Genomic DNA, 16,352 nt, shown 5'->3' on the forward strand with positions numbered 1-16,352 from the left:
CGCTCATTATGTCAGAGCGAATGAGATGGGAAATCTGACAGGAAGTCTTTGTGCCAATATCAGTCAGAACACTGTTGATTTTGTTGGTATAAATCAAGCAGCCTTATTGTAGTGTAAGATATGTAAGTGAGCTGCAGAAGCCGAGAAGAGCCTGAAACTAACTGGAAACTACCAAACAACAAAATATCACCATGGTTTTGTAAAGTACCTCTCCCTGCAGCATGAACCATACTGTGCTGTCTACTACAATAGGTGTCTAGCCCTTTTTTTCTTTTTCAGCAGTAACAGACACGCTGACACAGAGTGCTGCGAGTTGGTCTTCTTTTCATGCTACAATTTTGCTCAATTATATGTTTTTGTGAGAGATTGGAGCATCAAAACCCCCAATAACCAAAAAGAACATTTTTCTGCTTGACGCATCAGTTGGTGTGTGCAGTGCTTATTTAGCAAAGCATGAAAGTACTAAAAAGAAGAGTGTTTAATGAGAAAGGTGAAAATTAACTGTGAGGAAGTAAAGCAGGTGGGGGAAGGCATGGATGTAATAATAAGTTAAGGGATGAAGCTGCCCTTAAACTCTGAAAAGTTAGAAGGTGGCCACATTGATCTGTTGTGTCTGTCCACATACATTAATCCTAATTCAGGCAGGTCTCTGTTGAGCGAACACGGCTGATTACACATCAGTCTCTGTCAGATTTCCATCTCTTTTGACAGACAGAATCACCTCTGGACAGATTCATCGACCTCTATTATGGCCATGGAGGTGACAACTGAGACAATGCAGTTCACAACATCCCATTATTTTAAACTCATCATTGAGAGGTATCAAATGAAGACTTAACGTGAAGATTTTAAAGATTAAAAAAACAAAAGTGTAGGTAGATTGTATGTTCTCCAGCTACATTGTTAAATGAATAACACTGAACAGTAATTTCTTCATTGGAACATTATATGCACAAAGCCTTGACAACATGTTTGCTTCCCTTCTATAGCCAGCAAAACCACTTAACAGACAGTCAAATTTATTACAGGTTGGTTGCGTTGTTGGAGCTGGGGCAAACATCAATCTCTGGCCATAACTTCTCTCAAGCCAAAACCCGTAAGTTCACACAAAAAGGAGCACCAATTGATTTGGAATCAATCACGTAGAAAAGTATAATGTTACAAACTGCACAACACATACCATCATCAGAACCAAATTCTCAGGTGGCACTCTTCCATTTTCCATCAGCCACAGTCATTATATTTAATAGTCAACTTCTGACTCAACAAAAGGATTTCGTAATTTTCCCCCAGATCTTTGTCAGCACAATGTAGAGTTTAGAGACCCCAACAGCACACACACCCTGGGGTTGTTACTGCTGCTAACACATTAGCTCAGCATGCCCACTATACTGAATTAGCATACCAGAGTGATTAACTGGTGTTAACACTTTTTCTTTTTTCGTCTGCTGATCAGAAATTGTGTCTATCAAAGAAAAAAACTGTAGAGAACCGATCGACAGTACATGGCAGAATTTCATTAGAGCTGTAACTGGATCCATTTTATGGCACGACTCATGGATTTAACCAATTTGGCCGTGTAACCATCGGTCATAATTGGCAGTTGTGTCTGCAATTGCACTGGGCGGAGTGATTTCCTCAATGACTGATTACTCTGGTGGGAAGAAACTTTCATGAGGGAATAGAGATTTCTACTCCCATTCAGACGCTAAGGGATGTTCAGCTCTGTGTCTCTTTCCATGCATTCAAATTCACAGTGTGTTTCCCTAAATGTCCATAAAACCTTTTAGTCCTCTCAGTATAGTGTGGCTACAATAACACATGCACACTAAAGTATAGGTGGTGCCCATCAACACTGGATTACTGTGATTGATTGAAGAAATAAAATACCGATCATTTATTTTACACTTCCTGAGAAAAATGGTCATTGCCAGATCGTTTCCTGGCCCTGGCGCTCTGCTAAAACAACGGGAAATGGAGCGTGGAGAAAGGCCTGGCCACTGCTAATGACCGATTTGCTTTCTTCCCAACTGCATCCTCATTTCAACAGTGCTCAACAACAAACAACCCATTAGAGAGGCTCAAAATATTTAGAAATCTGTCAAATAAATCAATAATGGATTCTCCTCAGGACATCCATCACATTTTTTTTGCGAGCATTTGTGTAATGGAGAAATTCACAGTACTGTCCTGTCAGCAATGTTAGTTGAAGCTGACAGAGAACAACATAATTTCTGTCAGATGTGTGTCATCAGGCATCTGTTTATCATTGGAAAAATAAATCCCTTGCGGGATGAATAAAGCATCTATCTATCTATCTATAATAGTGGAAGATATGCTCCAATACTATACTGTTTACTAAACACTTTCATTTATCTCGACAGTAAATAAAGAATGTGATCAACAGAAGGAATAGTTACGTTTCTTCCTATCATCTTTATATGAATGTAGCATTTTACCGGCTGGACCGAGCATCTTGTTTTGAGCATTATATTTAGCAGTGTCTTCAAATGAATGGTGGTGTTTTGTAGAGAACGAGGCTAAGGGTCTACAACCGTGTTAGCAGCTCTATGAGGCTTTACTTAGGCTTTGAGCTAAATGCTAACGTCAGCTAACAAGCCGATAGTGACCAACTTTAATGTTTATCGTGTCCATCATTTTAGTTTACCATGTTAACTGTACAACTAAGGCAGGATCGGGGATGCTATTAGTTTTGCAGAAATCTGGTCATAAACATGGAACTGAAGAGATGGTTCTAAAGGGAAAAGTCAGGGGATCACCAAAGTCAGTTGGCTTTATCCTCTGGGGAACATGAATGTCTGTACACAGTATCATGGCAATCTTTTCGATGAGAAATTTCAGTCTGTACTCTAGCAGTGGACCAACCAACCGATAATGTTATTCGTAGAGCCGTGCCACTATACCATGGCTGAAAATGTAACAAAATCTGAGGTCAGCTACAATATTGATGTAACACAGCCAGTTCGTAGTGCAGCAATGTTTAGCTTTTAGATTTAGCAGTGGGTTTGTAGCTGACACGAAAAAAAAAGATCTAAAATTCACCTCTTTAAAAGTAAACCTCTGTGGGCTGCCATCAATATTTCATATATTAAAAAAAACAAAACTCAATACACAACAAACTATATAATATATGCACACAAACAATCAAAAAAATCTGTATTTATGACTGTAATTCTTTGAATTAGAGGGGCAAGGTCATTCAGTTCCAGTGATGAATCGGCACCACAGGAAGACAGATTCCTACATTAGCACAAATCACCCGAAACCAGACCGAGACTGAGACATGCAGCAAATACATTTGAAATGAAAACGCTTGAGTAAATATATAAGGAGTGATGATGACTGATAGCTTTACAGTAGCACATAAACCTCAATGCTCAACGGTAATCACAGTCAGACTTACTATACCTTTTGCTCCTTATTTCTCTGCCTGAAGCCAATCAATTATTTTAATCAAACTGGCTGATCTCAGACAAATCCCGCCACTGAACAGCAGCTTTTGACCTTTCCGCTATTCTCAGAATGTGTGCAGAAGTTGGTCCTAGTCACTGATTATGTAACTGGCTGCTGCCTTAGCAAACCAGACTCTAATTACATGCAAGATTTTGCTCTGTGATTTCACATAAATATCACCTTCTGTGTCCAAGGTTTAAAGGCTTTAGAAATAGGCAAATAAATACTACTATAATTACCCTAATGTATTGAGTGCACTCATAGGAGCGTGCTACTGTTTCAAGCATTCACTACATGTATGTTAATAAAATGTAGATCATGAATATATTTAACAGGCAGTGATAAATAGCTTGTTGTCTATTTTGGGAAGATGTTAACAATGTATTAATGTGTGTGTTATTTTTATCTGAAATAATTCATGTTGCACCGATGCCAAAAGTAACAGATTGCTGACAAGTTGTTTGATAGATCAACTGAGTACTGCCAAAGCCCTTCATAAAAGCATTTGGCATATTCAAGATGTAATTAAAAATGTATGTTAATCAAATAATGATAATCAATCAACAAACATTCATGCACAACATGCAAAAACAAGAGAGCATACTCTGTTTCTTTCTGTACATCACAGCTGGTGCACAAGCTTATCCCAGCATGCACTTGGGAAAAAAGCACGGAAACACTCAGGATTCTTCGTTAGGTGATCACAGGGTAAACAAGCTAACATATGCCCAATTATTTAAGTCTCCAATCAACCTGAGGTGCATGTATTTGAATGGTGGGAACCTAAAGGAAACCCAAAGAGAAAATGCTAAATTGAAACATGAGGAACAATTGAAACTCAAACTTTTCACTGTTAGGCAATAACAGTTCTAACTACTGACCTGCCATGCTGCAAAAGTTAAATTATGTTAAGCAAAACAAGAAACGGATAAATTCAGTTAGCTCAGCTTAGTTTAGTTCAAGAATAAAAATCACCCAAAATAATTCAACCAAAGTAAATAAAAAGCCATCTAACAAACAAGCAATCAATATCAACTTTGAATAATGTATAGGGGTAAAGAAGCCTGGCAGGTTGATTAGAACACCACAAAACAATTGACTCGGTGAAAGTAAGAGGAGGAATGAAAGGCTTACACTGTGTTGCATTGTCCTCCACACAACCCTCTGGGAGCAGCAGAGAAATGAAGAAGAAAGAGATTTAATTGGACATCGGAGAAATCGGGAGACAGAGAGAGAGATAGAGAGGATAGGAGCAAACAAATGTCTATTAGTGAAGCAAAAAGTTAATTGACAAATGGTGCTGCTGCAATATTCCATCCACCAGCCTCATCTCACTATGAGATTTAGCACCTCAAACCTTTATACACAATTTATTTCCTACTGTGAAATCTGGTTAAGAATCTGCAGCCATCAAATGTGCAAAGATCGGGACCGGCATAAAAAACAGCAGCGTTACGGTGAATTAGTCTAATGATAACAGCAGTTACTTCATTCAATGCAATCACTTCAGCTGAATATATATTATCATGTAATGCTGACAGATACATTTCAGGATTTGTACCTGCTTCATAAATGCATGAATAGAAATGCAGATAAAGAGTAAGATTAGTGAGGCATATTTAGGTGAGTGAAAGGTCTCAAGCAACTCAACTCATTTTTCTTAGAAGACTTTTTTCCCCATCTTTTACAAGAAGTTGGCCTGAGAGCATGTAAAGATGAATTATTAAAGGCAACGTAACCTGTGGATTTTCTCTAAATGTGCGTTTTGCCTTTTAGTAATCTTTTCCCTTCACACTTTTTTGATGTGTGTGTTATGAAGCAAACATTTTGGTTTGGTTAGTTCTCTTTTTTCTTCAAACAAGGCCTGTTTTTACACAACTATTTTAGCACACTTAACATGTTTATATCTTATGACTACAGAATTTGGAGAGTATAGACTACTTACAAAGACCGACAGAGTACATTCTGTAGCTTTTAATCTGCCTCTCTACTTCTGCACATTTTACATTTTAATCCTGTCAAACAACTTGTACGGCAGAAGATTATCAACTGTGCCTTTTATTTAAAAGAGCAATAATGTATTTAATAAATGGATTTGCCAATTGGACAGAGGATTACATAAAGAAGCATTTGTTAAATGGATTGGTCGAAGGACAAATTGGTGACATAAACAATATGGTTTAATAATATCCAATCCATGGCCTGACATGTTGTTATTACACTGAAATGTTTTTCACTGTAATTTATTCATAAAACCAATGTTGTGAAACATATGATAAGGGATTTGTTAAGGGAAAAAAAATCTATCAAGGTTTTTCAAGATCCGGTGTGGTACTGTTAGAAGGACAGCGTATCGTACAGTTGAAATGTTATAATGTATGTTACTCATTATCTCCGCTTATACCACAGAAGTTCGCAGACACGACCACAAGTGAGACGCCTGGTGTCATTTTAGATTCTGACCTCAATATAAAAGCTCATTTTAATCCATTGACCAAAACTGACTTTTATCATTTGCTCAACATAGTGAATGCGAGACCTCTTGTGCGCTAGCGAGATACAGAAAAGCTTGTTCATGCTTTTGTTTCTAGTCGTCTTGACTACCGTAACGCTTTGTATTCTGGCCAGCCATCATCATCGGCCATCGCAAAACTACAGACCAGTAGAACGCTGCTGCCAGAGTATGAACAAAAACTAAAATGAGATATCTTACACCCAATGCTACTTTTAGCCCCCCCCCCCCCCCCCCAACATAATATTAAATGAGAGACTAGTTAACTCAGTGGGGAGTTTTAAACAACAACTCCAAACATATCTTTTTTAATATAGCCAATAGAAGCTGTCTGTTTTTAATTGTTTAGAATTTCTGTTTGTAGTTTTTAGATGATAGAAACACACATTTTCTCCTTCCTACTTGTCTATGTGTATAGTTTTTAAACCTGTTTGTTTTTGATGGTTTTGTTGCTGGATTGTTAAGCCCTTGGTGCTTCATTGTGTGCAGGAAAGGTGGTATGTAAATGACGGTCATTCATTAATTTAATTATCAGTCCACCTTTTGACACTTTCATGTAAGGCAATAATAACAATTGATGATGCAGATTGACATAGAAAAAATGAAAAACATGTTTATAGCATAATTTACTCCTTTTGCAATTTAATTATGATGAGATTGAATATATGATATTTATTAGGCCCTCATGAGCACCGAGAGACATCGCAGCAACACATATTTTGTAGCAAAATGGGAAAAGATGTACAGTTTTTGTACTTGTAGGCTACAGACATCAGAGTTTTGGTTTGTGAGGACCTTGTCAACTTGAGGGCCTCTGTGTTGCTGTATACTGAAGCGTGACACAGACAGCCTCCTCCTCGTTGTGTTTCAGTGGCACGGGCTGGTAAAATGGAGGTTTTTATAGCCTCAATTAATATCTTAGGATTTGTCATTGTCCTGAAGTTTTGTTGCTGGATGTCAAATTAGTTTTAGCCTTCTCAAAACTGATTCTAAGAGCAGTACACATTCTGGGATAAAGCACAGTTCACAGTTTTTTTGTGGTAAAGTACATTTCCTTATTGTTCTAATGGCTCTTTTCGTGCAACAATACACACTCTGAGGAATATGTTCGAAAACAATATGTCCAGCAAGGTTGGTGCAAAGCATGTGCTCTCTCTGCAAGCTCTGGCACTGAGAGTGTAAGAAACAAATATATATATTTAAACTCTGAGCACAGTGGGGTGCAAAACACACAGACAGATCTACACAGATGAACATGGATTTACGATGATTGTTCTTGGAATCTTTGAGGGCCTTTGTTTTTTTCCTGGCCTTTGGACTTGAGCCCTGGTAAGTTAGCCTAAAGCTTAGTCCGCCTCCACCAAGTATATTAAAACAATTCTGAACACACTTCTGAAATTCAGTTGAGCTGCCAAAGTGTCTTACAGAGAAAGAAAGGAAGAGTGTTCAGCATCACCTTCTGGCTCCTACAATAAAACCAGCATGAACTGGCTGCTTCAGACTTAATTCATCTTCAAAGTGAGATTAGAGATTTATTTTAGAAATGTATTGGTTTTCTCATACAAATGATTTGACCTTAGATTATTTTCTACTTAACAGTTATCTTTCTCTAAGAACCTATCGTTAACTTTTTACATTTAACACTATAAATGCAAACCAAAATGGCAGTTTAAATCAAGTTATTTTATTTTTTATATTGAATCAAACTATTCTTTCATTTCTTTATACACTTTCCAATTGCAGTGTAGAGTTCTGGTTATCCCGTCTGTACATACCAGTCTATCCAGGCTGGTTCCAGCTGCTGTGGTTGGCCTCTCTTCGGGGGTGTAAGGTCTGAAACGAGGACTGAACACATCTGAGATGCCGCGTGCAGACCTGCCTATTCCTGATGACTTCGGCTGGCCACACCCTTGAAAAACCTGGAATGAACAGAGGGAGATATAATTACCACAGAGAGGGGCAAGCACAAAGGGAAAAGGGAAAGAGGTTACATGGTGTTTAGTATTTACTGTATCTTAAGGGAAATAGTCTGGATGTGCAACATTAAAACAATATTTCATCTTTATTGTGAAATGTGAGTTTCTCAATGCAGTGCTGAATAGTTAGAAACGAGGTTATCAGCAGGCCAGAGCTGCATGAACTCTACACTGAGCCAGGGCTCAGTCAATTTCTTTGTAGAATACACATCCATTTCGATTCCACCAAAGTTGTTGTTGTTGTTTGCTTGCACCACTGACATTTCTTTCCCTCAAAAGCTTTTGCTCACAGCACAATTCCTGGTTTGTGATTTGAGATAGAAAACTGTACAGAACGTCTAGACCCAATGTTGTCTATTAGTGCCCGAGTCTGACCCCCAAAAAAGAGGGTTTAACTCTTGATATGCTGTCACTCGAATGCAATTGAAAGCCATTGTTACAGTACAACATAGCTGCTTCAAAATACAAAATAAAAACTTCACCTGGATTTCTAGGTCCTTGGATTTTTTGGCCCAGACTGCAACATGTTAGCATAAAAATATCACAAAAATGAGCAAAAGTGATGTTGAGTGTATGAAACACTATCAGTTAGTGTTTGCTTTTAATGTGGCCAATAACGTATTCTAATGTTCAATAAACCCATGCCATTCTAATCTACAGCCATGACAATTTTGGCTTTGGAAAATGTGGAATTTCTGTATTCCATTAAATATTTAGTTTTAGATCGCTGAGTGATACTCAGACAATAATTGTATATCAGAGAACACTCTGCTCTTTGACAAACACTGGATATCATAAAGAGACAGTTATTCAACTCTCCCAAAATGAAAACTGAAGTTGTGTTTAATACAAAAATAGAAATGCTGATCTATTATTAGCTGAACCTTACACTGATCAATGTGCTGATCATAGTGGTTCATTGTGAGAATAGATTGTTTTCAGACGGCTCGGTCTCCACAGGCTCTTCGGGCCCAAACAACAGACCGCCAAACCGCACAGCTCATTAGCATTCCTCTCCGGCCTGTCTGCCGGCCCCTGGCTCAGTGTGTGATGGAGCACTCTAATGTGCTGCATGGCTGTCATGACAAGAGGCTGTCTTTTCTATAACATTGATCAGTTCTTCACCATGATTACAATCCCGCTATCCTGTACAGTACGTCACACAAGCAAACCGATTTTCAACAGGTCTGAGCAGCAGGAATGAAGGTACGCATGGTTAAAATGTGACTGTGGGGAAAAGGTTGTAATCTCTCGATGCAATCTGCCAGCCCATCACAACCTGTCAGGGATGGAGGGTCAAGTGAATAGACAATGGGTAAAAGTTGTAAATTGCAGCCCTCTTGATATGGAAAAGAATGCGACATCTAATTCACACATGACCTTTTGTAATTCTGGCATGAAGATGGGCCAGAAAACACCAAAGGGTCTGAATGAATTGTTGAACTGAAAAACCAGCCTTTTGACAAGAAAGACAATGACAAACTATTCTGTGTGTGATCACATCTTGAATGTGCTGCTTGGAATTTGAAACTGAAAAGCAATTTCAAGTCTACCGAGAAAATCAGTTGCTTTTCTTGCATTTTAAACTGTCTCCTAATATCGATTTAAAAGACTACTTAATGACTAAAAGACAAGAGTCCCTGTCCTGCATCCCAGGTGTGGATAGGTTTAGACCCCTAAACGCACAACGAGTAAACATATCCTGTCTCAGGCTTCGACACGGTGTTGCCATAATAAGTGGATATTGTAAAGATACAACGAGAAACATTTTAGGATTTACATTCAGTATAACCATTTTGTGACAAGAAAAAAGCTTACTGTGATGTAGTATCATCTCAGAACCCTTGCTTTTGTAAATTAGTAGTATATAAAGGAGGATTTTAGGAGACAGGGTTGTGTGTTCCAAGAGCTATCCAAGGCTTCCAACCATGCTGTGTTTACATATAAACATACAGTATGACGGTATCTTCACCAACATCATGTTATTTCAGATGGATAAATAATCCTACAATAACTAGAAATAATTAGATTGAGGTAAACTCAAATAACCCACTTACCATGCTTATTATTTGCTTGGTTGAATTACCTGTTTTTTTTTACCCCTTTCTTTTTCTTTTCACATTTTGCAAAGCATCATTGTACTTGTCCTGTCTATTGGTTTGTGTTATGTACATCTCTGTTTTGCACTAATTAATTAATTAAATAAGAAAAATTACAAAAAATGTAAAATGATTCAAGTCTAAATTAGTTTATGTATACAATGTTTCCTATGTAACGGTATGTTACTTTTAGAAGCGAAACACGTCATAGGACAGTGAACAAAGATAATTCAGAAGAGAGCACCTTGGCTGACACTTGCAAGCTGTTGTCCTGCATGGTCATGATGGCCTCAGAGATCTTGATGTCAACTGGCTCTACAACTGCTTCAATGTTGAAGGGTCCCTCCAGTCTGTCTGCCGTCAGTAACATAGCATCTGTCAAAGCACAGAGGACACATGTCAGCTCAGAGATATTAAACACTCACACACATACATTTTACTACTTTTACTACTGTTTACATGCGTCAATATGTTCACATCATCTCTGAGCATTGCGGGTACTCAGTGCAAAACCCCCAGGGTGCTTTGCTTCATCCTGTGTCTATGACATGGCTCCAAGTAAGAGAACAAAGAATGCTCCCTTCTCCAAATGTGTTGACTGCCAATAAACACAAATACAAAATGAACCCGCCAGTACCTTCATCTAAACAAACAAACACACATTGAGTAACAAAGAGATCTTGGGAGACACTGTTTGTAAGAGGATTTGCGACATCAAGTAGAAATTCAATTTCAATGTGATAAACTTACAAATAGCTGACACATAAAACAAATCATTGACTTGCATACATGCTTATCACTCCAGCTCTGATTTCTTAATCTTTTTGCATTAGTATTTCTAAATTGTGAAAGTATATCAATGAATGCATAAAATCATTACCTTTTAATTACATCTCAGACACCGAGTTAGTTCTTTCTGTCAAACATGAATTCCATAAGGCACCATAAGCATGCAACACATCAAAAGGCAAGTGATGAAATCAAATACATGCAGTGTTGTGTTTGTTGTTTCCTTGTTTATTTTTCAAAACCTCACATCACATCTGATCATGTATTTAGAAAACATGAAAAACAATATCTCCGCTCTTAACAAACAGGTAGCAACAGACAAAAGCAAACGAAAGAACAAACAAATAAAGGGATCATGACCTTATTGCTGTGCATGAGTCTTGGCCTGAATCAATACCTAAAACAGAGTAACCACCAACCTGCCCCCTTTAAATCTCCATTAAAACAATGTGATATTAATATGCTATATGGTTCTATGGATTGTCTCAAATTGGGAAATGTCAGCAATGAAAATAATGTGTCTGATATTTTCATTAGAGTCTATCTTGTCTCTCAAAAAGTAATTCAAAGTTCACCAAGTCTTGTTTGAGGGGTTAGCACTGGTTAAGTGGGAATGGCCGAGACCAGTGATCTCAGTAGGACTCCCATCTCTGTGCACTGACATTTGCAGGGATGCTCACCAATCAGGAAAAGCCTATTTACATCTACAGGAGCTGTTCTGTGCAAAAGGGCAGCAGAAATACCTCATCCACTGAGTCTTAAGCAGTAGGAAAATGACATCATTAAATCAAAAGTGATCACTAGAATGTTGATGCGAAGTGATCATTGGCCTCTCTGTATAGTCTTAATGGGCAAAGCCTGATGACTTGTAACTGAAAAAAGCAAGACTTTCCCCGTCCCTGCTGGTTGAAGAGAGGGCTCAAACCATTGGCAAAGTGACTGCATCTCCAAAACCGCCTAAAAACATTTCCTGAACTGCTTCTGTTAAAGATTGACAAATTATTTAGTGAATCAAATATATCATCATAATAAGCACTAATGTAGAGTAAAAACTGTTATTTAATGCCAGTCTAATATCTAATATATCCCTTTTTTTTCTAATTTAATTTATTATTTGTTCAAACTTGCTTTATGGTCTGTAACCGGGATCCTTTTGTTAGAATACATACATACTGAATCTAAGATCTTCTTTTTGTATCCAAAACTTAATTATATTCTTGTCACAAGGTGTACCTTGTTGATTACCACTGATGGGAAAAAAATAAGTTTAACAGTATTTATTAAAGCTTTACTGAAATTTAAAGAGGAGGTTGAATATATTCTTCATCTTTGTTTTTGTCAATGAATTCCATGAAAAGACCGAAACTAACAGTGCATTACTCCGTCTTTATAAAGTCTGTTTTTGGCACTCAGCCACAAGCTGGTCAGGTCCTACTGAAGATGTGAATCTTTAAAATCTTAAATACACTAAATATTTAAATTGTGATCAACAGCTGGGCATCATGGGGTCAACTCAAACTAAACAGCAGTGCCCTAGTTCATCTTAATGAAGGAACATATCAGACAATGGAAGTCTATGGCACAGAAGTCATAGGTTTACATTGTTCCATCCAACACTTGATAGGCTCAATTCATCACTGCTATAGGAAATTGTTGACAATAAGAAAATATAGTAAGATGTCACCAGCAAAGTTATCCGTTGCCGTCTTGTCACTGTTGAAGTTTCATTGTTGCAGCACAGTTCAAAACTCAGTTTCTAAACATCACCAGTGAGCTGTGAGACAACGTGGGACTTTGGGAGCACTCCTTAGTACTTCAAAAAAATCAGGGCAAGTATTCCTCGTACATAAACAACAAAGCAGGTCATTTGTCAGTGCCTTTCATTACTGTAATGCTCAGGAGTGTTTTATAATCTGCCACCCTGTGGTTCAGCTAGGATTATGTTACGAGTGACTGTTGGTAGGAGATGGAACATGAAGACCCATTTCAAGTGTCAAAGCTGCACACTTTGTACTGCTGTGACTGTTTGACTTTGACTTAAGTCTGTTTAACATTGTGTATTGTAGCCTGGTGTGTAAAAATCTTCGGAGCCTTGTGAAATTGACACATAAGATCATTGGAGTAAGTCAGGTATTGCTCTCACAATTACAGAGTAACAGGCCAGCACCGAAGGAAGCCAAAACCTTTCAAGACTGTCCTGACCAGCCTTCGCAGAATGAGTTTGAGCTGCTGCCCTCAGGCCAGCATTTCAGAGTGCCTGTCATGAGACCTAAGGAACATAAAGTCTGCCTCCTCTCATTGGCTATTGACAGGGCAGCATATTAAGCTCACCCGCTTGACTGAGCAGAGTGATTTAGAGGACAGGTTGAGTACAGAGGAGAGAGCACTAGCCTGTTTAAGGGGAGGTGAATTAAAAGCATAAAGATTAATACTCAAACCTGGTATTGCCAATTAACATTGAATTAAGTTGTAATAATATCCAGGGGCCCTGTTTCACCCTAGCAGAATTGTGCAACCATTCACTGCAACCCAACCGCATCAAAAAGAGGCATGTACAGTATTTCTAAACACATGTACATGAAGTGAAAATGAGTGGAAAGTTGACAACAGAATTGGCTAAAATCTGGTGGACAGACCATTGGCCTATGACCAGCTGATTGGATTTTGGTGGTGATTTTGAATCTGGATTGGACCAGATCAAACGACGCATGCGTTTCAGACACAACTATTGTTGATGGTTGGAAATCTGGGCGTTAACATTCATGAACAATAACATGCTATTTTTTCAGGGGTTCAAACCCAGAAGACCGTTAATGATAAACAAACAACTGAAAAATGTTATACATCATGAGACAACAGAGCACAAAAGTCACCAACTAATTATTTTCTGCAGTCACTGTAGACTCCTTACGATGTCAAATAGTATGGCCTACTACTTTTGGTATATATGCATTGCAGCATTAGTGAATACATGTATGTTTTAACTTAGATTTAGCATTGTTTTGTTTAGGTTCAACGTTTTTTTATTTTTATTTTACAGTCTTTTTCTGATCTAATGCTGCATGTGTTTGTTTTATCCACACTCTTCCATCTGTACACTGCGATCATTTGGAGAAATCCAAGGTTAGCAGAACCTAATGATAACTAGAATTTGAGACAAGACAGCAGCTCTTTGGGATCGCCACAGTGAAATGTAGTGAAGCTAAATAATTCAGAGACAGCTGGCCGACTCAATTCATGACCAAGGCTACAATACTATATAATATCTCCTACAGATTTTGACCAAAACTGGAGGAATGACGCATCTGAGCATTGGGATTCAAAATTGCAGCTATTGGCCGTATTATGCTGTTTAAACGAATGGATGAAATTTCATTCCTCATTGCTATAACTGCAACATCAATCTAATTTTGATAGAAAATATCATGCATCCTGTTACTGATTAGACAAAGACAGGAGTGTATCACCTATGAGGTAAAAAGTGTCCTTGTTTATTATATCATACGAGTTATGATACGAGGACATGTTAAACCTCACAAATCACGCATTCCTAAACCCAGCCCCAAGTCCTGCCAATAATCCAACTTCTTGAACAAAAATAATTTATTATATTTTATTATTCTAAAACTTTTTTTTAGGTTGCGCATGTTGTAATCCAGGCCTGTGCAGCATTTTACAGCCTACTAGTGAGCAGAGCTACAGACAGACCCCACTCCTCTGTCTGTTAGTAGCTGTACCTTTGAAGAGCACTCCTGTTTGTTTACTCTGGAGTCTCAAATTGGGCGTGATGCTTGGTTAGATTTCTATCAGGAGCTGGCTGGAGGTCACTGCGTGGGGCCAACCCGAGTCCTGTGAAGTCTTCAGCTGCCTATGTTTAGCAGAGTACTGCTCTAATGCTACCGCAGATAAAGCCTCAGTGGAACACAGTGAGAGTAGAGGAGAAATTGGCAGCGAATCTGTAACTCATTCTATAAAAGACTCAAAGAGCTAAATTATATCCTCAGCTGAGTTCTGACAACCTATTTTTCATATAGCTTAATGAATTTTTGATGGATTGTGAGAATAAGTCAGTCATATGAATTGCAAGAGGAATTGTTACTTCTACATGCTTAAATAACTTCTGAAATTATGTCACATACGGGAACACTTTTTTTTTAAAAGATGGGTTGACGATGAACAGTATCTTAAAGAATAATCTGTTCCAACAATAAATCATTAGTAGGTCAAAGAAAGGCACGTAGCATAGTGCACAGGCTGTGCTGTTTCACTTCTGCACAATGTTCAGTTTCTAACTCATAACATCTACTTTATACTACCACCTTTTATTAATTCTTATATTTGCCTCATATTTTATACTTGTCCGTTACCCTTTGTCTGTTTCATCAGGATTTCATTTGTGGAAATCATTTTAAGATTTCCAAATCTCTGTGACAACAATTGCTTATTTTATAACAGGAGTATATCAAAGACACAAGAGTAAATCGTTTTGAAATAAAAACAGGCAAGAAGATATATTATGTTTGTACTTCTGTTATTGTTCGTTGACACTTTCATGTAGAAAAATGATGGGATTGAAGGTGAAGGATAAATCCAAAGAGTTACCTTTCAGAAGAGATTATGATTTTATTTGAACGTGTTTAAGTAACTACTTTACTTAGGGTATGTTATTTTCAGGCTTGCACACAATGAAAGTGGTGCTTGCTGTTTTAAAACCTTCTTTTCTTTATAAATGGTTTCTTAAATGCTTTTCTCTTTTCCCCTTTATCTGATATTGCACTTGACTGATATACATCGTATGGCATCAGTTTCCTGTAATGATTCAATAAGTCTTTTGCCTTTGATATTAACAGATACACAATCGATTTGCAGCACCATTCATCCATCTGTCCATCTATCCATTGACTGACACAGGGGGTTGTATTGGCATGGTTGTTTACTGCTGGCTGCATGGTGGTTTTTTTTGGCTCCAGGCTTCATGCTCGGTTATTTTCTAATGGAAAACTCTCCTTTTTTTCCCTCACCCAGAGGGATTTGGAGAGACACCAACAAACTACCCGCTGAGTCTCTTGGGGGACACAGCCGTCATTCATGTGTGAATCTATGACAAATTAACAACTTTTATGTGAAGATGTTGAGGAATGAATCAAGGGTTCCTAATTGTCAAGGGTATTTTTAACCCTGTGATTTATAATGTTATGACTTTTTGGATGTTTTTTTTATTCCGCAGGTATTTTCACCATCTGACAGATCAAATTGACTTCATTTACTCTTGGTCACTGCTTAGTCAATACAATTTTGATGCAGTGAGTGGTGCTGGAGTGTTCAATAAATACACCTACTCTAAGATCAATTTCTGTCACACACTACTAGATCCATCCTGAGCAGGTACCGAGAAAATCAGTTATAACATATAACTGCTGGTTTCCTGCCTATTGCTGAGAAACTACTAAATATTGACAAGAATAACATTGACAAATTGGGAGTCTGTGCTATCTTTCACTT

At 37.9% G+C, this 16,352-nt stretch overlaps 1 protein-coding gene across 1 annotated transcript in view; it reads right to left on the reverse strand.

Annotated features, from left to right (window-relative positions):
• Nucleotides 1-16,352, reverse strand: part of LOC142933764 (glypican-6-like) — a 122,777-nt gene that overhangs the window by 13,910 nt on the left and 92,515 nt on the right. Inside the window, exons 5-6 of the mRNA XM_076077981.1 lie at nucleotides 10,306-10,436; nucleotides 7,762-7,905 (exon numbers count right to left, since the gene is read on the reverse strand). Coding sequence (XP_075934096.1) covers nucleotides 7,762-7,905; nucleotides 10,306-10,436 — 275 coding nt within the window. The remainder of the gene's footprint in view (nucleotides 1-7,761; nucleotides 7,906-10,305; nucleotides 10,437-16,352) is intronic.

This window comes from Anarhichas minor, unplaced genomic scaffold, assembly GCF_050575085.1.
Source record: "Anarhichas minor isolate MPS153535 unplaced genomic scaffold, ASM5057508v1 ptg000062l, whole genome shotgun sequence".
Taxonomy (NCBI): Eukaryota; Metazoa; Chordata; class Actinopteri; order Perciformes; family Anarhichadidae; genus Anarhichas; species Anarhichas minor.